Raw genomic sequence first — 21358 nt, 5'->3', positions numbered from 1 at the left:
ATTTAGGGGTGGGGATTTGCACCCCCTTCCTCTTTGTCTGTTGTTTGTATGTGACCCCTCCCCCTTACAGCACCTGATATATAATTATCTCCAGGTATGATTGAGCAGTTTCCAAATTGCTACATCTCTCTGGTAAGAATGTTCCATCTCTCTGTCAGGAGTGCTCTATCTATCTGTTAGCAGTGTTCCGTCTCTTTGGTCTGAGTGCTCCATCTTTCTGGTAGCAGTGTTCCAACTATCTGGTAGCAGTGTTCCATCTCTCTGGTATGAGTGTCCCATCTCTCTGGCAGTAGTGCTCTATCTCTCTGGTAGCAGTGTTCCATCTCTTTGGTATGAGTGTTCCATCTCTTTGTCGGAGTGCTCCATCTCTCTGGTAGCAGTGTTCCATCTCTCTGGTATGAGTGTCCCATCTCTCTGGCAGTAGTGCCCTATCTCTCTGGTAGCAGTGTTCCATCTCTATGGTATGAGTATTCCATCTCTTTGGTCTGAGTGCCCCATCTCTCTGGTAGCAGTGTTCCATCTCTCTGGTATGAGAATTCCATCTCTCTGGCAGGAGTGCTCTATCTCTCTGGTAGCAGTGTTCCATCTCTGTGGTTGGAGTGCTCCATCTCTCTGGTAGCAGTGTTCCATCTCACTGGTTGGAGTGCTCCATCTCTCTGGTAGTAGTACTCTATCTCTGGCAGGAATACATCACTCTGTGACGTTGCCTCTTCCTAATGGCATACAAAGCCATACTGTACAGATGTTGACCCTGACTGCTTGGTAATTACTGATTTTCCGACACTATCACTCCCATTGGTATTAGGTTTTAAGCATGAAACTAGAACCAACAAGACCAAAGACACGTCTGGAACCGGTGTCCAGTATCTCACAGATTGGAGGTCATGCTCCTGTTTAGCAATAGAAAGACATGACGCAGGTCATTGTAATCACATCCTAGAGTCAGGAATGAAAGGACCAGTGTCGGCAGCTCAGTGTAGCGACCACATGTGGTGTGGACAGCTCAGGGGATCAGCACTAATGAGGCCACCAGAGAACGGGACATACAGTAGATACAATGTGAGGGGCACACATGGTTCTAGTGATACTCACATCAAGGGTATCTGGGCACCCGTCCAGCACCACACACACTGTAGGGATCTCTATAGTAGTCTCTGAAATACATAATAACATGATTTTATGAAGGACAATCCCACTCCAGACTTGTACCACTCACACATAATGTTTTCATTAGTAATCGGTTATCCTAAATATTACATGTTATATATTGTTTTTATCATATGACTAGCTTATTCTACATGTTGTATGTTTTGGGTGAAGCAGTAATGTATTAGAGTATGTTGGGGAAATATAAGCCTGGAAGTAACATTCATTTACAGCTTATGGTGCATACACACTTGCCGAGAAAATAAGCAACGTCACTCATATTCACCAATCCTGAGCGATGTCGCTCATTTTCTCGCCAAGTGTGTATGCCGGTGGAGATGAGCGATGCGCGGCCCCATAGGTCGTTAAAGACCATCGCTGTCGGCCATGCAGGCAGCTCAATTTGGACTGTCATCCAGAAGCTGCCTGCAAGGCACGGTCGCTGCGTGATGTCACCGAGCGATATGAGCGATATGAACTTCATATCGCTCAGTGTGTATGCCGGGCCACTGACTGCCCCGGCCCTAGGCCCATAGAGCACGTACAGCCTAGTGTGTACCCACCTTTAGAATGAGCTACAATGCTGGTACCATGGCATCTGAATTCTACATAGGCCAGTTTCCTGTGCTTTGTTAGAATCTGAATGCACAGGGTTACCTGTCAGGTTCAATAGGTAACGGAAAGGTGTCAGCTCACCCATTGCTAGTTTTCAAACACAGTTAAGGTTAATGGAAAATATATTTTATAAACCAAACATCAAACGACTTATCTGGTCAGTAAAACCAAGGTCCAGAGGGATGCACTATAGCAGTGGTTCTCAAACTCGGTCCTCAGGACCCCACACAGTGCATGTTTTGCAGGTCACCCAGCAAGTGCACAGGTGTATTAATTACTCACTAACACATTTTAAAAGGTCCACAGATGGAGCTAATTATTTTACTTGCGATTCTGTGAGGAGACCTGCATAACATGCACTGTGTGGGGTCCTGAGGGCCGAGTGTGAGAACCTGTGCACTATAGGAATTATAAAACTGCACTAAAATACAAATCTCACTTCCATCCAACAGTCATACCTGACAATCCCTCTGACATCCATCACTCCTGGCTGCCAAGCTCTCCCTGATATCATCACTACTTCCTGCCAAAATCTCTCTTCCATCCAGCAGTCATGCCTGCCAATATCTGTGATATCCAACTGTCAAGGCTGCCAAGCTCTTCCTGACATCATTACTCCTGCCTGCCAAACTCTCTCTGACATCCATCACTTCTGTCTGCCAAACTCTCTCTGACATCATCACTCCTGCCTGCCAATCTCTCTCTGACATCCATCACTTCTGTCTGCCAAACTCTCTCTGACATCATCACTCCTGCCTGCCAATCTCTCTCTGACATACAACACTCCTGCCTACCAATCTCTCTGACAGCCAACACTCCTTCCTGCCAAACTCTTTCTGATTTCTACATACCCTCCAACATTTTAAACATAAAAATTGGTAGAAGTTAGGAAAGGGGGCGAGGCCACGGGTAAAGGGGATGTGGCCACGCTCCTTTTTCTATACTTTCAAAGGAAGTTTGGAGAGCCAAAAATCAGTACAGACCATAAAAAAGGAACTACCTGCCAAAAAGATACAGCTGGAGGGTATGCTTCTAGCAGTCCTGCCTGCCAATCTCTCTCTGACATCCAGTTGTCATGCCTGCCAATCTCTCTCTGACATCCAGCAGTCCTGCCTGCCTATCTCTCTGACATCCAGCACTCTTGTCTACCTATCTCTAACATTCTGCACACCTGCCTGCCAATCTCTCTCTGACATCCTGCACTCCTGCCTGCCTATCTCTCTGTGACATCAAGCACTCCTGCCTGTCAATCTCTCTCTCTGACATCCAGCACTCCTGCCTGCCAATCTCTCTCTGACATCCAGCAGACCTGCCTGCCTATCTCTGTGACATCAAGCACTCCTGCCTGCCAATCTCTCTCTCTCTGACATCCAGCACTCCTGCCTGCCAATCTCTCTCTCTCTGACATCCAGCACTCCTGCCTGCCTATCTCTCTCTAACATCCAGCAGTACTGCCTGCCAATCTCTGACAAACAACACTTCTGCTTACCAATCTCTCTGACATCCAACACTCCTGCCTGCCAAACTCTTTCTGACTTCTACATACCCTCCAACATTTTAAAAATAAAAATCGATCCACCCTGCCTATTTCTCTCTGGCATGCAGCAGTCCTGCCTGCCAATCTCTCTCTGACATCCAGCAGTCCTGCCTGCATAGCTCTCTGACATCCAGCACTCTTGCCTACCTATCTCTCTCTCTAACATTCTGCACACCTGCCTGCCTATCTCTCTCTGACATCCAGCACTCCTGCCTGTCTATCTCTCTGTGACATCCAGCACTCCTGCCTGTCAATCTCTGTGACATCCAGCACTCCTGCCAGTCAATCTCTCTGACATCCAGCACTCCTGCCTGCCAATCTCTCTCTGGCATGCAGCAGTCCTGCCTGCCAATCTCTCTCTGACATCCAGCAGTCCTGCCTGCATAGCTCTCTGACATCCAGCACTCTTGCCTACCTATCTCTCTCTCTAACATTCTGCACACCTGCCTGCCTATCTCTCTCTGACATCCAGCACTCCTGCCTGTCTATCTCTCTGTGACATCCAGCACTCCTGCCTGTCAATCTCTGTGACATCCAGCACTCCTGCCAGTCAATCTCTCTGACATCCAGCACTCCTGCCTGCCAATCTCTCTCTGACATCCAGCAGTCCTGCCTGCCTATCTCTCTCTGACATCCAGCACTCCTGTCTGCCAATCTCTTTCTGACATTCATCACTCCTGCCTGCCAATCTCTCTCTGACATCAATCTCTCTCTGACATCCAGTACTCCTGCCTGCCAATCTCTCTCTGACATCCAGCAGTCCTGCCTGCAACACTCTCTCTGACATTAATCACTCCTGCCTGCCTACAGTATCTCTCTCTCCTGCCTATCTCTCTCTCTCTGACATCCAAGCAGTCCACCCTGCCTATTTCTCTCTGGCATGCAGCAGTCCTGCCTGCCAATCTCTCTCTAACATCCAGCAGTCCTGCCTGCCTAGCTCTCTGACATCCAGCACTCTTGCCTACCTATCTCTCTCTAACATTCTGCACACCTGCCTGCCTATCTCTCTCTGACATCCAGCACTCCTGCCTGCCTATCTCTCTGTGACATTCAGCACTCCTGCCTGCCAGTCTCTCTCTAACATCCAGCAGTCCTGCCTGCCTAGCTCTCTGACATCCAGCACTCTTGCCTACCTATCTCTCTCTAACATTCTGCACACCTGCCTGCCTATCTCTCTCTGACATCCAGCACTCTTGCCTGCCAATCTCTTTCTGACATTCATCACTCCTGCCTGCCAATCTCTCTCTGACATCAATCTCTCTCTGACATCCAGCACTCCTGCCTGCCAATCTCTCTCTCTGACATCCAGCAGTCCTGCCTGCGACACTCTCTCTGACATTCATCGCTCCTGCCTGCCTACAGTATCTCTTTCTCTGACATGCAAGCAGTCCTCTCTGTCTATTTCTCTCTGGCATTCAGCAGTCCTGCCTGTTAATCTCTCTCTGACATCCAGCAGTCCTGCCTGCCTATCTCTCTGACATCCAGCACTCTTGTCTACCTATCTCTCTCTAACATTCTGCACCCCTGCCTGCCTATCTCTCTCTGACATCCAGCACTCCTGCCTGCCTATCTCTCTGTGACATCCAGCACTCCTGCCTGTCAATCTCTGTGATATCCAGCACTCCTGCTAGTCAATCTCTCTCTGACATCCAGCAGACCTGCCTGCCAATCTCTCTCTAACATCCAGCAGTCCTGCCTGCCTATTTCTCTCTCTGACATCCAGCACTCCTGCCTGCCAATCTCTTTCTGACATTCATCACTCCTGCCTGCCAATCTCTCTCTGACATCAATCTTTCTCTGACATCCAGCACTCTTGCCTGCCAATATCTCTCTGATATACAGCAGTCCTGCCTGCAACACTCTCTCTGACATTCATCACTCCTGCCTGCCTACAGTATCTCTCTCTCCTGCCTATCTCTCTCTCTCTCTCTCTCTCTCTCTCTCTCTCTCTCTCTGACATCCTAGCAGTCCACCCTGCCTATTTCTCTTTGGCATGCAGCAGTCCTTCCTGCCAATCTCTGACATCCAGCAGTCCTGCCTGCATAGCTCTCTGACATCCAGCACTCTTGCCTACCTATCTCTCTCTCTAACATTCTGCACACCTGCCTGCCTATCTCTCTCTGACATCCAGCACTCCTGCCTGCCAATCTCTCTCTGACATCCAGCAGTCCTGCCTGCAACACTCTCTCTGACATTCATCACTCCTGCCTGCCTACAGTATCTCTCTCTCTCTCCTGCCTATCTCTCTCTCTCTCTCTCTCTGACATCCAAGCAGTCCACCCTGCCTATTTCTCTTTGGCATGCAGCAGTCCTGCCTGCCAATCTCTGACATCCAGCAGTCCTGCCTGCATAGCTCTCTGACATCCAGCACTCTTGCCTACCTATCTCTCTCTCTAACATTCTGCACACCTGCCTGCCTATCTCTCTCTGACATCCAGCACTCCAGCCTGCCTATCTCTCTGTGACATTCAGCACTCCTGCCTGCCAATCTCTGTGACATCCAGCACTCCTGCCAGTCAATCTCTCTCTGACATCCAGCAGACCTGCCTGCCATCTCTCTCTAACATCCAGCAGTCCTGCCTGCCTATCTCTCTCTGACATCCAGCACTCCTGCCTGCCAATCTCTTTCTGACATTCATCACTCCTGCCTGCCAATCTCTCTCTGACATCAATCTCTCTCTGACATCCAGCACTCCTGCCTGCCAATCTCTCTCTGACATCCAGCAGTCCTGCCTGCGACACTCTCTCTGACATTCATCACTCCTGCCTGCCTACAGTATCTCTCTCTGACATGCAAGCAGTCCTCTCTGTCTATTTCTCTCTGGCATTCAGCAGTCCTGCCTGCCAATCTCTCTCTGACATCCAGCAGTCCTGCCTTCCTATCTCTCTGACATCCAGCACTCTTGTCTACCTATCTCTCTCTAACATTCTGCACACCTGCCTGCCTATCTCTCTCTGACATCCAGAACTCCTGCCTGCCTATCTCTCTGTGACATCCAGCACTCCTGCCTGCTTATCTCTCTGTGACATCTAGCACTCCTGCATGCCAATCTCTCTCTCTCTGACATCCAGCAGTCCTGCCTGCCAATCTCTCTCTGACATCCAGCAGTCCTGCCTACCTATCTCTCTGACATCCAGCACTCTTGCCTACCTATCTCTCTCTAACATTCTGCACACCTGCCTGCCTATCTCTCTCTGACATCCAGCACTCCTTTCTGCCTATCTCTCTGTGACATCCAGCACTCCTGCCTGCCTGCCTATTTCTCTCTGACATCCAGCAATCCTGCCTGCCAATCTCTCTCTGACATCCAGCAGACCTGCTTGCTAATCTCTCTCTAACATCCAGCACTCCTGCCTGCTTATCTCTCTCTCTGACATCCAGCACTCCTGCCTGCCAATCTCTTTCTGACATTCATCACTCTAGCCGGCCAATCTCTCTCTGACATCAATCTCTCTCTGATATCCAGCATTCCTGCCTGCCAATCTCTCTCTCTGACATCCAGCAGTCCTGCCTGCAAAACTCTCTCTGACATTCATCATTCCTGCCTGCCTATCTCTCTCTCTCTCTGACATCCAAGCAGTCCTCTCTGCCTATTTCTCTCTGGCATTCAGCAGTCCTGCCTGCTAATCTCTCTCTCTCATCCAGCAGTCCTGCCTGCTAATCTCTCTGACATCCAAGCACTCCTGCCGGTCAATCTCTCTCTCTGACATCCAGCACTTATGCCTGCCAATCTCTCTCTGACATCCAGCTGACCTGCCTGCCAATCTCTCTCTAACATCCAGCAGTCCGGCCTGCCTATCTCTCTCTGACATCCAACAGTCCTGCCTGCGGAACTCTCTCTGACTTTCATCACTCCTGCCTGCCTATCTCTCTCTCTGACATCCAAGCAGTCCTGCCTGCCTATCTCTCTCTCTCTGACATCCAAGCAGTCCTCTCTGCCTATTTCTCTCTGGCATTCAGCAGTCCTGCCTGCTAATCTCTCTCTGACATCCAGCAGTCCTGCCTGCCTATCTCTCTGACATCCAGCACTCCTGCCTGTCAATCTCTCTCTCTAACATCCAGCAGTCATGCCTGCCTATCTCTCTCTGACATCCAGCAGTCCTGCCTGCCAATCTCTCTCTAACATCCAGCAGTCCTGCCTGCCTATCTCTCTCTGACATCCAGCAGTCCTGCCTGCGGAACTCTCTCTGACTTTCATCACTCCTGCCTGCCTATTTCTCTCTCTGACATCCAAGCAGTCCACCCTGTCTATTTCTCTCTAGCATTCAGCAGTCCTGCCTGCCAATCTATGACATCCAGAAGTCCTGCCTGCCTATCTCTTTGACATCCAGCATTCTTGCCTACCTATCTCTCTCTAAAATTCTGCACACCTGCCTGCCTATCTCTCTGTGACATCCAGAACTCCTGCCTGCCAATCTCTCTCTGACATCCAGCACTCCTGCCTGCCAATCTCTCTCTGACATCCAGCAGACCTGCCTGCCAATCTCTCTCTTACATCCAGCAGTCCTGCCTGCCAATCTCTCTCTGACATCCAGCACTCCTGCCTGCCAATCTCTCTCTGACATCAATCTCTCTCTGACACCCAGCACTCCTGCCTGCTAATTTATCTCTGATATCCAGCAGTCCTGCCTGCGAAACTCTCTCTGACATCCATTACTCCTGCCTGCCTAGCTCTCTCTCTCTCTGACATCCAAGCAGTCCTCCCTGCCTATTTCTCTACGGCATTCAGCAGTCCTGCCTCCCAATCTCTCTCTGACATCCAGCAGTCCTGTCTGCCTAGCTCTCTGACATCCAGCACTCTTGCCTACCTATCTCTCTCTAACATTCTGCACACCTGCCTGCCTATCTCTCTCTCCGACATCCAGAACTCCTGCCTGCCTATCTCTCTGTGACATCCAGCACTCCTGCCTGCTAATCTCTCTCTGACATCCAGCACTCCTGCCTGCTAATCTCTCTCTGACATCCAGCACTCCTGCCTGCTAATCTCTCTCTGACATCCAGCACTCCTGCCTGCCTATCTCTCTCTGACATCCAGCACTCCTGCCTACCTATCTCTCTCTGACATCCAGCACTCCTGTCTGCTAATCTCTCTCTGACATCCAGCACTCCTGCCTGCCTATCTTTCTCTGACATCCAGCACTCATGCCTGCTAATCCCTCTCTGACATTCATCACTCCTGCCTTCCAATATCTATCTGACATGCAGAACTACTGCCTGCCTATCTCTCTCTGACTTCCAGCAGTCCTGCCTGCGAAAATCTCTCTGACATCCAGCACTCCTGCCTGCCTATCTCTCTGTGACATCCAGCACTTCTGCCTGCCAATCTCTCTCTCTGACATCCAGCACTCCTGCCTGCCAATCTCTCTCTAACATCTAGCAGTCCTGCCTGTCAATCTTTCTCTGACATTCATCACTCCTGCCTGCCAATCTGTCTCTGACATCAATCTTTCTCTGACATCCAGCACTCCTGCCTGCCAATCTCTCTCTGACATCCAAGCAGTCCTCCCTGCCTATTTCTCTCTGGCATTCAGCAGTCCTGCCTGCCAATCTCTCTCCTGCATCCATCACTCCTGCCTGCCTATCTCTCTCTGACATCGAAGCAGCCCTGCCTGGCTATTTCTCTCTGACATTCAGCAGTCCTCCCTGCCCATCTCTCTCTGACATCCAGCACTCTTGCCTGGCAATCTCTCTCTGACATCCAGCAGTCCTGCCTAGTTTTCTCTGACATTCAGCACTCCTGCCTACCAATCTCTCTCTGACATCCTGTAGTCCTTTCTGCCTATCTCTCTCAGACATCCAGCACTCCTGCCTGACAAACTCTTTCTGACTCTTCCAAACAAATCTTATTTACTTTTTTGACTGTGTGACTAAAGTGGTGGATAAAGGTGGAGCTGTGGATATAGCTTATCTAGAATTTAGTAAGGATTTTGACACTGTTCCACATCGCAGACTGCTAAATAAACTTGAAAGTTTGGGATTGGATACTAGGATTATTGAATGGATAAGATCTTGGTTGCAGGATAGAAAACAGAAAGTTGTGGTAAATGGAGTGCATTCACAGGAGGGAAATGTTACCAGAAGAGTACCCCAGGGATCTGTACTTGGACCAGTGATTTTTAATATCTTTGTTGGTGACATTGCAAATGGCATTAAAGGGAACGTATGGCTCTTTGCAGATGATACAAAGGTATGAAACAGGGTAGACACACCAGGAGGGGTAAAACAAATGATTGAGGATCTAGGTAGACTAGAGGAATGGTCAAGAGTGTGGCAATTACAGTTTAATGCCAAAAAATGCAAAATCATGCACTTGGGTCCCAAAAATACAAAGGCTCTTATATAGCATTAATGGCACTTTACTGGAAACTACTGAGGAGGTAAGGGATCTAGGAGTCACCATCTCAAAAGACATAAAGGATAAATATAGTATTAATAGCACTATGCTGGAAACTACTGAGGAGTAAAGGGATCTAGGAGTCACTATTTCAGGTGACATAAAGGATAAATATAGTATTAATGGCACTATACTGGAAACTACTGAGGAGGAAAGTGATCTAGGAGTCACTATTACAGGTGACATTAAGGATAAATATAGTATTAATGGCACTATACTGGAAACTACTGAGGAGGAAAGGGATCTAGGAGTCACTATTTCAGGTGACATAAAGGCTAAATATAGTATTAATGGCGCTATACTGGAAAATACTGAGGAGGAAAGGGATCTAGGAGTCACTATTTCAGGTGACATAAAGGATAAATATAGTATTAATGGCACTATACTGGAAACTACTGAAGAGGAAAGGGATCTAGGAGTCACTATTTCAGGTGACATAAAGGATAAATATAGTATTAACGGCACTATACTGGAAACTACTGAGGAGGAAAGGGATCTAGGAGTCACTATTTCAGGTGACATAAAGGATAAATATAGTATTAATGGCACTATACTGGAAACTACTGAGGAGGAAAGGGATCTAGGAGTCACTGTTTCAGGTGACATAAAGGATAAATATAGTATTAATGGCACTATACTGGAAACTACTGAGGAGGAAAGGGATCTAGGAGTCACTGTTTCAGGTGACATAAAGGATAAATATAGTATTAATGGCACTATACTGGAAACTACTGAGGAGGAAAGTGATCTAGGAGTCACTATTTCAGGTGACATAAAGGATAAATATAGTATTAATGGCACTATACTGGAAACTACTGAGGAGGAAAGGGATCTAGGAGTCACTATTTCAGGTGACATAAAGGATAAATATAGTATTAATGGCACTATACTGGAAACTACTGAGGAGGAAAGGGATCTAGGAGTCACTGTTTCAGGTGACATAAAGGATAAATATAGTATTAATGGCACTATACTGGAAACTACTGAGGAGGAAAGGGATGTAGGAGTCACTATATCAGGTGACATAAAGGATAAATATAGTATTAATGGCACTATACTGGGAACTACTGAGGAGGAAAGGGATCTAGGAGTCACTATTTCAGGTGACATAAAGGATAAATATAGTATTAATGGCGCTATACTGGAAAATACTGAGGAGGAAAGGGATCTAGGAGTCACTATTTCAGGTGACATAAAGGATAAATATAGTATTAATGGCGCTATACTGGGAACTACTGAGGAGGAAAGGGATCTAGGAGTCACTATCTCAGGTGACATAAAGGATAAATATAGTATTAATGGCGCTATACTGGAAAATACTGAGGAGGAAAGGGATCTAGGAGTCACTATTTCAGGTGACATAAAGGATAAATATAGTATTAATGGCGCTATACTGGGAACTACTGAGGAGGAAAGGGATCTAGGAGTCACTATCTCAGGTGACATAAAGGCAGGTAAGCAATGTAACAAGGCAATGAGGAAGGCGAGTCAGATGCTTGGTGCATTGGGAGAGGAATCAGCAGCAGAAAGAAATAAGTAATAATGCCACTGTATAGGTCATTGGTGCGGCCTCATCTAGAAAACTGTGTCCAGTTCTGGAGGCCATATCTTCAAAAGGATATTAATACATTACAGACTGTACAAAGAAGGGCAAATAAAATTGTGCATGGCCTACATCACAAAACATACACAAAAGACTAAAAAAATCTCAATATGTATAGTGTGGGGCAGAAAAGACAAAGAGGGGACATGATAGAAACATTAAAATATATCAACGGTTTTAACAAGGTACAGGAGGGAAACATTCTCCAAATGAAGAGAAGCAATAGGACACGAGGACATGCACTGAGACTGGAGGGGGGGGGGGTTAATGGGAAATATGAGAAAAAAATTATTTCACAGAAAGGGTAGTGGACAAGTGGAATAGCCTCCCATCAGAGGTGTTAGAGGCTAAGACGGTAGAGCAGTTAAAACATGCATGGGATAGATATAAGGATATCCTTACAAAGAAATAATGATCAAATAAGGTTTGAGATTTAAAATAAGGTAAAGAAAAGGGGCAGACTAGTTGGGCCAAGTGGTTTTTATCAGCTGTCAAATTATTGCAGACTTACCTGCCAATCTGTCTCTCTCATTCAGCAGTCATGCCTGCCTATCTTTCTCTGACATCCAACAGTCATGCCTGCTTATCTCTCTCTCTCTGACATCCAGCACTCCTATCTGCCAATCTCTCTCTGATATCCAACAGTCCTGCCTGCCAAACTCTCTGTGGCATCCAGCAGTCCTGCTTGCCAGTCTCTCTCTGACATCTAGCAGTCCTGCCTGCCTATCTCTCTGACATCCAACAGTCATGCCTGCCAATCTCTCTCTGACATCCAGCACTCCTGCCTGCCAATCTCTCTCTGACATACAGCACTCCTGCCTGCCTATTTCTCTATGACATTCAGCAGTCCTGCCAGCAAATCTCTTTCTGACATCCAGCACTCCTGCCTGCCAATCTCTCTCTGACATCCAGCACTCCTGCCTGCCAATCTCTCTCTGACATCCAGCACTCCTGCCTGCCAATCTCTCTCTGACATACAGCACTCCTGCCTGCCAATCTCTCTCTGACATCCAGCACTCCTGCCTGCCAATCTCTCTCTGACATACAGCACTCCTTCCTGCCTATTTCTCTGACATTCAGCAGTCCTGCCTACATATCTTTCTCTGACATACAGCACTCCTGCCTGCCAATATCTCTCTGACATACAGCACTCCTGCCTGCCTATTTCTCTAAAGTCCTAGTGGATGCTGGGTACTCCGTAAGGACCATGGGGAATAGACGGGCTCCGCAGGAGACTGGGCACTCTTAAAAGAAAGATTAGGTACTATATCTGGTGTGCACTGGCTCCTCCCTCTATGCCCCTCCTCCAGACCTCAGTTAGAATCTGTGCCCGGCCAGAGCTGGATGCACCTAGTGGGCTCTCCTGAGCTTACTAGAAAAGAAAGTATTTGTTAGGTTTTTTATTTTCAGTGAGATCTGCTGGCAACAGACTCACTGCTACGAGGGACTGAGGGGAGAGAAGCAAACCTACCTGCTTGCAGCTAGCTTGTGCTTCTAAGGCTACTGGACACCATTAGCTCCAGAGGGATCGAACACAGGGCCCGACCTCGATCGTCCGTTCCCGGAGCCGCGCCGCCGTCCCCCTTGCAGAGCCAGAAGACGGAAGAACCGGGAGAAAATCGGCGGCTGAAGACTCCGGTCTTCAATTAGGTAGCGCACAGCACTGCAGCTGTGCGCCATTGCTCCCACAGCACACCACACGCTCCGGTCACTGGTGGGTGCAGGGCGCTAGGGGGGGGGGGCGCCCTGGGCTGCAATATGTATACCTTTTTGGCAAAATGCACATAATACAGTTATAAACTGTATATGTGCCGAATCCCCCGCCATAAATATTATTAAAAAAGTGGGAGAAGCCCGCCGCTGAAGGGGCGGGGCTATCTTCCTCAGCACAGCCAGCGCCATTTTCTCTTCACAGCTCCGCTGGAAGGACGCTCCCCAGGCTCTCCCCTGCAGTATACACTACGAGAAGGGTAAAAAAGAGAGGGGGGGCACATCAATGTAGGCGCAAAATGTGATATAAGCAGCTATTGGGGGAAAATTCACTTTGTGTATAGTGTAAATCCCTCTGTTATATAGCGCATATGTGTGCTGGCATACTCTCTCTCTGTCTCCCCAAAGGACTTTGTGGGGTCCTGTCCTCAGTCAGAGCATTCCCTGTGTGTGTGTGCGGTGTGTCGGTACGGCTGTGTCGACATGTTTGATGAGGACGCTTACGTGGAGGCGGAGCAGGAGCCGATAAGTGTGATGTCGCCCCCTGCGGGGCCGACACCAGAGTGGATGGATATGTGGAAGGTATTAACCAACAGTGTCAACTCCTTGCATAAAAGGTTCGATGACGTAACAGCTTTGGGACAGCCGGCATCTCAGCCCGCGCCTGCCCAAGCGTCTCAGAGGCCATCAGGGGCTCAAAAACGGCCGCTACCTCAGATGGCAGACACAGATGTCGACACGGAGTCTGACTCCAGTGTAGACGAGGATGAGACAAATGTACAGTCCACAAGGGCCATCCGATGCATGATTACGGCAATGAAAAATGTGTTGCACATTTCTGACATTAACCCGGTTACCACTAAAAAGGGTATTATGTTTGGGGAGAAAAAGCAGCCAGTGACTTTTCCCCCATCTGATGAGTTAAATGAATTGTGTGAAGAAGCGTGGTGTTCCCCAGATAAGAAATTAGTGATTTCTAAGAGGTTACTAATGGCGTACCCTTTCCCGCCAACGGACAGGGTGCGTTGGGAAACATCCCCTAGGGTGGACAAGGCGCTCACACGCTTATCAAAAAAGGTGGCACTGCCGTCTCAGGATACGGCCACCTTAAAGGAGCCTGCAGATAGAAAGCAGGAGGCTATCCTGAAGTCTGTGTATACACACTCAGGTACTATACTGAGACCTGCTATTGCTTCAGCATGGATGTGTAGTGCTGCAGCAGCATGGTCTGATTCCCTCTCAGATAACATTGATTCCCTTGACAGGGATACTATTTTGCTAACCAAAGAGCATATTAAAGACGTAGTCTTATATATGAGGGATGCACAGAGGGACATTTGCCGGCTGGCATCTAGAATTAATGCAATGTTCATTTCTGCCAGGAGAGTATTATGGACTCGGCAGTGGACAGGTGATGCTGATTCTAAAAGGCACATGGAAGTTTTGCCTTATAAAGGTGAGGAATTGTTTGGGGACGGTCTATCGGACCTCGTATCCACAGCAACAGCTGGGAAGTCGACTTGTTTACCTCAGGTTCCCTCACAGCCTAAGAAAGCACCGTATTATCAAGTACAGTCCTTTCGGCCTCAGAAAGGCAAGCGGGTCAGAGGCGCGTCCTTTCTGCCCAGAGGCAGGGGTAGAGGGAAAAAGCTGCACCAGACAGCCAGTTCCCAGGAACAAAAATCCTCCCCTGCTTCCACTAAGTCCACCGCATGACGCTGGGGCTCCACAGGTGGAGCCAGGTGCGGTGGGGGCCCGTCTCCGGAACTTCAGCGACCAGTGGGTTCGCTCACAGGTGGATCTCTGGGTTCTACAAGTGGTTTCTCAGGGATACAAGCTGGAGTTCGAGGCGTCTCCCCCTCGCCGTTACCTCAAATCAGCCTTGCCAGCTACTCCCACGGAAAGGGAGGTAGTACTGGTGCAATTCACAAGCTGTACCTTCAGCAGGTGATAATCAAAGTTCCCCTCCTTCAACAAGGACGGGGTTACTATTCCACAATGTTTGTGGTACCGAAACCAGACGGTTCGGTGAGACCCATTCTAAATTTGAAATCCTTGAACACTTATATAAGGAAGTTCAAGTTCAAAATGGAATCGCTCAGGGCGGTTATTGCAAGCCTGGAAGAGGGGGATTTTATGGTGTCACTGGACATCAAGGATGCTTACCTACACGTCCCCATTTACCCACCTCACCAGGAGTACCTCAGGTTTGTGGTACAGGACTGCCATTACCAATTCCAGACGTTGCCGTTTGGTCTGTCTACGGCACCGAGGGTATTTACCAAGGTAATGGCCGAAATGATGATACTCCTTCGAAAGAAGGGAGTTATAATTATCCCGTACTTGGACGATCTCCTTATAAAGGCAAGGTCCAAGGAGCAGTTGTTGGTCGGAGTAGCACTATCTCGGGAAGTGCTACAACAGCACGGCTGGATTCTGAATATCCCAAAGTCGCAGCTGGTTCCTACGACGCGTCTGCTGTTCTTGGGCATGATTCTGGACACAGAACAGAAGAAGGTGTTTCTCCCGGAGGAGAAGGCCAAGGAGTTGTCATCTCTGGTCAGAGACCTCCTGAAACCAAAACAGGTGTCGGTGCATCTCTGCACGCGAGTCCTGGGAAAGATGGTAGCTTCTTACGAAGCAATTCCCTTCGGCAGGTTCCATGCAAGGATCTTTCAGTGGGATCTGTTAGACAAGTGGTCCGGATCGCATCTTCAGATGCATCGGCTGATCACCATGTCCCCGAGGGACAGGGTGTCTCTGCTGTGGTGGCTGCGGAGTGCTCATCTTCTCGAGGGCCGCAGATTCGGCATTCAGGACTGGGTCCTGGTGACCACGGATGCAAGCCTCCGAGGTTGGGGAGCAGTCACTCAGGGAAGAAACTTCCAAGGACAATGGTCGAGTCAGGAGACTTCCCTACACATAAATATTCTGGAACTAAGGGCCAGATTTTACTCTACAGAAGATAACCAGTTCGGTCCAGTTTTGACCCTTCAGCTGGTAATAAATCCAGTCCAGCTTTAACTCTTCAGTTGGTAACTAGTCTGGTCCAGATTTATTCTTCAGCCGGCAGTACAGTGCAGTACAACTTTAACCATTCAGCCTCTAACCAATCCGGTCCAGCTTTAACCCTTCAGCCAGCAACCAGTCTGGTCCAGCTTTAACCCTTCAGCTGGTAACCAGTCCAGTCCAACTTTATTCTTCAGCTGGTAACTAGCCAGCCTTATTCTTCATCCGGTAATCAGTCCAGTCCAGCTTTATTCTTCAGCCGGTAATCAGTCCAGTCCAGCTTTAATCCTTCAGCCGGTAATCAGTCTGGTCCAGCTTTAACCCTTCAGATGGAATCCAGTCTGGTCCAGCTTTATTCTTCATCTTGAAACCAGTCTGGTCCTGCTTTAACTCTTCAGCTGGTAATCAGTCTAGTCCAACTTTCACTCTTCAGCTGGTAATCAGTCTGCTCCAGCTTTATTCTTCAGTCGGTAACCAGACCAGTCCAGCTTTATTCTTCAGCCGGTAAGCAGTCCGGTCCAGCATTATCTTTTAGCTGGTAACCAGTCTAGTCCAGCTTTATTCTTCACGTGGTAACTAGTCCACTCCAGCTTTAACCCTTCAGCCGGTGATCAGTCCAGTCCAGCTTTATTCTTCAGCCGGTAACAAGTCCGGTTCAGCTTTAACCCTTCAGCTGATAACCAGTCCAGCTTTAACCCTTCAGCCAGTAATCAGTCCAGTCCAGCTTTAACCCTTCAGCCAGTAACCAGTCCAGGCCACATTTGTTCTTCAGCCTGTAACCAGTCCAGTCCAGCTTTATTCTTCAGCCTGTTATCAGTCTGGTCCAGCTTTATTCTTCAGCCGGTAATCAGTCCGGTCCAGCTTTAACCCTTCAGCTGGAAATCAGTCCGGTCCAGCTTTAATCCTTCAGCTGGTAATCAGTCCGGTCCAGCTTTAACCCTTTAGCCGGTAACCAGTCCTGTCCAGCTTGAACCCTTCACCCGTTAACCAGTCAAGTCCAGTTTAATCCTACAGCAAGTAATCAGTCCAGTCCAACTTTCACTCTTCAGCCGGTAATCAGTCAGGTCCATCTTTATTCTTCAGCCAGTAAGCAGTCCAATCCAGCCTTATTCTTTATCCGGTAATCAGTCCGGTCCAGCTTTATTATTTAGCTGGTAATCAGTCCAGTCCAGCTTTAACCCTTCAGACGGTAATCAGTCTAGTCCAGCTTTATTCTTCATCTTGTAACCAGTCTGGTCCTGCTTTAACCCTTCAGCTGGTAATCAGTCTGGTCCAGCTTTATTTTTCAGTCGGTAACCAGACCAGTCCAGATTTATTCTTCAGCCGGTAAGCAGTCTGGTCCAGCATTATCCTTTAGCTGGTAACCAGTCTGGTCAAGCTTTATTCGTCAGGTGGTAACCAGTCCATTCCAGCTTTACCCATTCAGCCGGTGATCAGTCCGGTCAAGCTTTATTCTTCAGTCGGTAACTGGTCCAGTTCAGCTTTAACCCTTCATCTTATAACCAGTCCAGCTTTAACCCTTCAGCTGGTAATCAGTCCTGTCCAGCTTTAACTCTTCAGCCAGTATCCAGTCCAGTCCAGCTTTAACCCTTAAGCCGGCAACCAGTCCAGTTTTAATCCTACAGCAGTTAATCAGTCCAGTCCAGCTTTATTCTTCAGTTGGTAATAGTCCAGTCCAGCTTTAACCCTTCTGCCAGTAACCAGTTGGGTCCAGCTTTAATCCTTCAGATGTTAATCAGTCCGGTCCAGCTTTAACCCTTCAGCCGGTAATCAGTCTGGTCCAGCTTTATTCTTCTTCTAGTAACCAGTCTGGTCCAGCTTTAACCCTTCAGCCAGTAATCAGTCTAGTCCAACTTTCACTCTTCAGCCGGTAATCAGTCTGGTCCATCATTATTCTTCAGCCGGTAACCCGTCCAGTCCAGCTTTATTCTTCAGCCGGTAACCAGTCCAGTCCAGCATTATCCTTTAGCTGGTAACCAGTCCGGTCCAGCTTTATTCTTCAGATGGTAACCAGTCCAGTCCAGCTTTAACCCTTCAGCCGATGATCAGTCCGGTCCAGCTTTATTGTTCAGCCGATAACCAGTCTGGTTCAGCTTTAACCCTTCAGCCGGTAACAAATCCAGTAATCAGTCCAGTCCAGCTTTAAGCCTTCAGCTGGTTACCAGTCTGGGCCAGATTTGTTCTTCAGCCTGTAACCAGTTCAGTCCAGCTTTATTCTTCAGTCTGTTATCAGTCTGGTCCAGCTTTATTCTTCAGCCAGTAATCAGTATGGTCCAGCTTTAACCCTTCAGATGGAAATCTGTCCAGTCCAGCTTTAATTCTTCAGCTGGTAATCAGTCCGGTCCAGCTTTAACCATTTAGCCAGTAACCAGTCCTGTCCAGCTTGAACCCTTTAGCCGTTAACCAGTCAAGTCCAGTTTAATCCTACAGCAGGTAATCAGTCCAGTCCAGCTTTATTCTTCAGTTGGTAATTAATACGGTCCAGCTTTGGTCTTCAGCCGGAAACCAGTCCTGTTCAGCTTTATTCTTCATCCAATAATCAGTCTGTTCCAGCTTTATTCTTCAGCAGGTAATCAGTCTGATCCAGCTTTAATCCTTCAGCCAGTAATCAGTCTGGTCCAGCTTTAACCCTTCAGCCAGTAACCAGTCTGGTTCAGTTTTATTCTTCATCTTGTAACCAGTCCGGTCCAGCTTTAACCCTTCAGCCGGTAATCAGTCCAGTCCAACTTTCACTCTTCAGCCGGTAATTAGTCTGGTCAAGCTTTATTCTTCAGCCGGTAACCAGTCCAGTCCAGCTTCATTCTTCAGCCAGTAATAAGCCTGGTCCAGCTTTATTCTTCAGCTGGTAACCAGTGTGGTCCAGCTTTCACTTTTCAGCCGGTAATTAGTTTGGTCCAGCTTTATTCTTCAGCGGGTAATCAGTCCGGTCCAGCTTTAACCCCTCAGTCAGTATTCAGTCCGGTCCAGCGCTAACCCTTCAGCCAGTAACCAGTCTGGTCCAGCTTTAACCCTTCAGCCAGTAACCAGTCAGGTCTAGCTTTATTTTTCAGTCAGTAACCAGCCCAGTCCAGCTTTAACTCTTCAGCCGGTAACTAGCCTAGTCCAGCATTATTCTTCATCTTGTAACCAGTCTGGTCCAGCTTTAACCCTTCAGCCAGTAACCAGTCCGGTCCAGCTTTATTTAGCCAGTAACCAGTCCGGTCCAGCTTTAACCCTTCAGCCGGTAAATAGTCTGGTACAGCTTTATTCATCTTGTAACCAATCTGGTCCAGCTTTAACACTTCAGCCGGTAACTAGTCTGGTCCAGCTATGTTCTTCAGCCGGCAACCAGTCCAGTCCAGCTTTAACCCTTCAGCCAGTAACCAGTCCGGTCCAGCTTTAACCCTCCAGCCGGTAACCAGTCTGGTCCAGCTTTATTCTTCAGCTGGTAATCAGTACGGTCCAGCTTTAACCCTTTAGCCAATAACTGGTCTGGTCCAGCTTTAACCCTTTAGCAGGTAACCAGTCTGGTCCAGCTTTATTCTTCAGCTGGTAATCAGTACGGTCCAGCTTTAACCCTTTAGCCAATAACCGGTCTGGTCCAGCTTTAACCCTTTAGCAGATAACCAGATTGGTCCAGATTTATTCTTCAGCCTGTGACCAGTCCGATACAGAACCACTCAGTGGTGCACTACCAGTAATACATACCAAAAGCAGTTCTCACTGTTACCCAAATTCCATGCAAAAGAGTTATATTCAGCCTTCTCGATTCCAGCCACTAGTTGCAGCTGTTACATACCAGCCATCACATGAATCAGGTAGTATTGTGGATAAAACTGTGCCACTGTGGAACTACACATCTCAGCAAGCCCTGCCACAGTTTTGCTATTAAAGCATGCTAAAACATAGGCAGGGCATAGTGGGATGTGTAGGTTGGAGACCCATGGTCTCTAGTATAGGCTGTATCAAATGTATTGAAATAATATAAATAAGTGGTCAGGAAAAGGTTAAACATCCCATAATAAATAAATACACAAATGTAATAGAACCACTACTGCACTGACTCTAAGCAAACATTCTCCCACCTCATTGTAAGGCTCCTGTCTCAACTTCCTGGTAGCTACTCTCTGGTCCAGTGCACTGACTGAGAACTTACATTGCATACTTAGTAGGAGAAGCTGCTACCACTGGGCGTGTGCAGCAGCTCCGCTCTGTCTCTTACACTGCATGACGTGGCAGCAACTCTAGTAATAATAATATATACCATTGTTATTGAAGTCATAATTTGTGCCACTTGCCAAGGGGATGGGGGTTTCCAAACAACTAGAACCCCCCCAGCAATTGACTATGCTATATGCACAGAGCAGGGTGGAAATAACCGGCCCCAACTCCATGGTGCCACTTTTTCACTCCCCAACGCACTGAGGAGGTTGTATCAGTGGTGACTCTCCCATTAGGTACATGAGGCACCTGCCTATGGGCGGCACTTGTTGCTGTGGTGGCACTTGTTGCAGGGGCAGCACTTGTTGCGGGGCCAGAACTTGTTGTGGGTGCAGCACTTGTTGCAGTGGTGGGGTCGGCACTTGTTGCGGGGGTGGCACCTGTTGTGGTGGGACTTATTGTGGGGGCGGCACTTGTTGCGGGGGTGGCACATGTTGTGGTGGCGGGACTTATTGCGGGGGTGGTACTTGTTGCTGTGGCGGGGACTTGTTGCAGGGGCTGCACTCGTTGTGGGGGCATCACTTGTTGTGGTGGAGGCACTTGTCATGGGGGCAGCACTTGTTGCGGGGCGACACTTGTTGTGGGGGCAGCACTTGTTGTGGGGTGGCATTTGTTGCAGTGGCGGCACTTGTTGCGGGGGCGGCACGGGACTTGTTGCGGGAGCAGCACTTGTTGCGGGGGCATCACTTGTTGCGGTGGAGTCACTTGTTGTGGGGGCAGCACTTGTTGCGGGGGCGGCACTTGTTGTGGGGGCAGCACTTGTTGTGGGGGCGGCACTTGTTGCGGGGGCGGCACTTGTTGCTGTGGCGGGACTTGTTGCAGGGGCGGGATTTGTTGTGGGGGCAGCACTTGTTGTGGAGGCAGTACTTGTTGCGGGGCGGCACTTGTCGCAGGGGCAGCACTTGTGTTGGCAGCACTTGTTGCGGGGGCGGCACTTGTAGTTGTGGCGGGACTTGTTGTGGGGGCAGCACTTGTTGCAGGGGTGGCACTTGTTGCAGGGGTGGCACTTGTTGTGGTGGCGGGACTTGGATGCTTTTATTGGTACTGTCAGACTGAAATGTATCAGTAATTGCAAAATATTTCTTCTGTTCTGTTCCATGTTCCATCTTGTAAGCTTCTCCTTATTGGTAAGTGTGTATACAT

At 48.4% G+C, this 21358-nt stretch overlaps 1 protein-coding gene across 1 annotated transcript in view; it reads right to left on the bottom strand.

The window, feature by feature from the left end:
* Positions 1–19266, bottom strand: part of LOC135050927 (transient receptor potential cation channel subfamily M member 2-like) — a 307254-nt gene extending 287988 nt beyond the window's left edge. The window contains exons 1-2 of the mRNA XM_063957173.1: positions 19113–19266; positions 1093–1154 (exon numbers count right to left, since the gene is read on the bottom strand). Coding sequence (XP_063813243.1) covers positions 1093–1154; positions 19113–19266 — 216 coding nt within the window. The remainder of the gene's footprint in view (positions 1–1092; positions 1155–19112) is intronic.
* Between the last annotated feature and the right edge of the window lie 2092 nt (positions 19267–21358).

This window comes from Pseudophryne corroboree, chromosome 2 (assembly GCF_028390025.1).
Source record: "Pseudophryne corroboree isolate aPseCor3 chromosome 2, aPseCor3.hap2, whole genome shotgun sequence".
In the NCBI taxonomy this organism is placed as follows: Eukaryota; Metazoa; Chordata; class Amphibia; order Anura; family Myobatrachidae; genus Pseudophryne; species Pseudophryne corroboree.
This window is presented reverse-complemented; position numbering and strand designations above follow the sequence as displayed.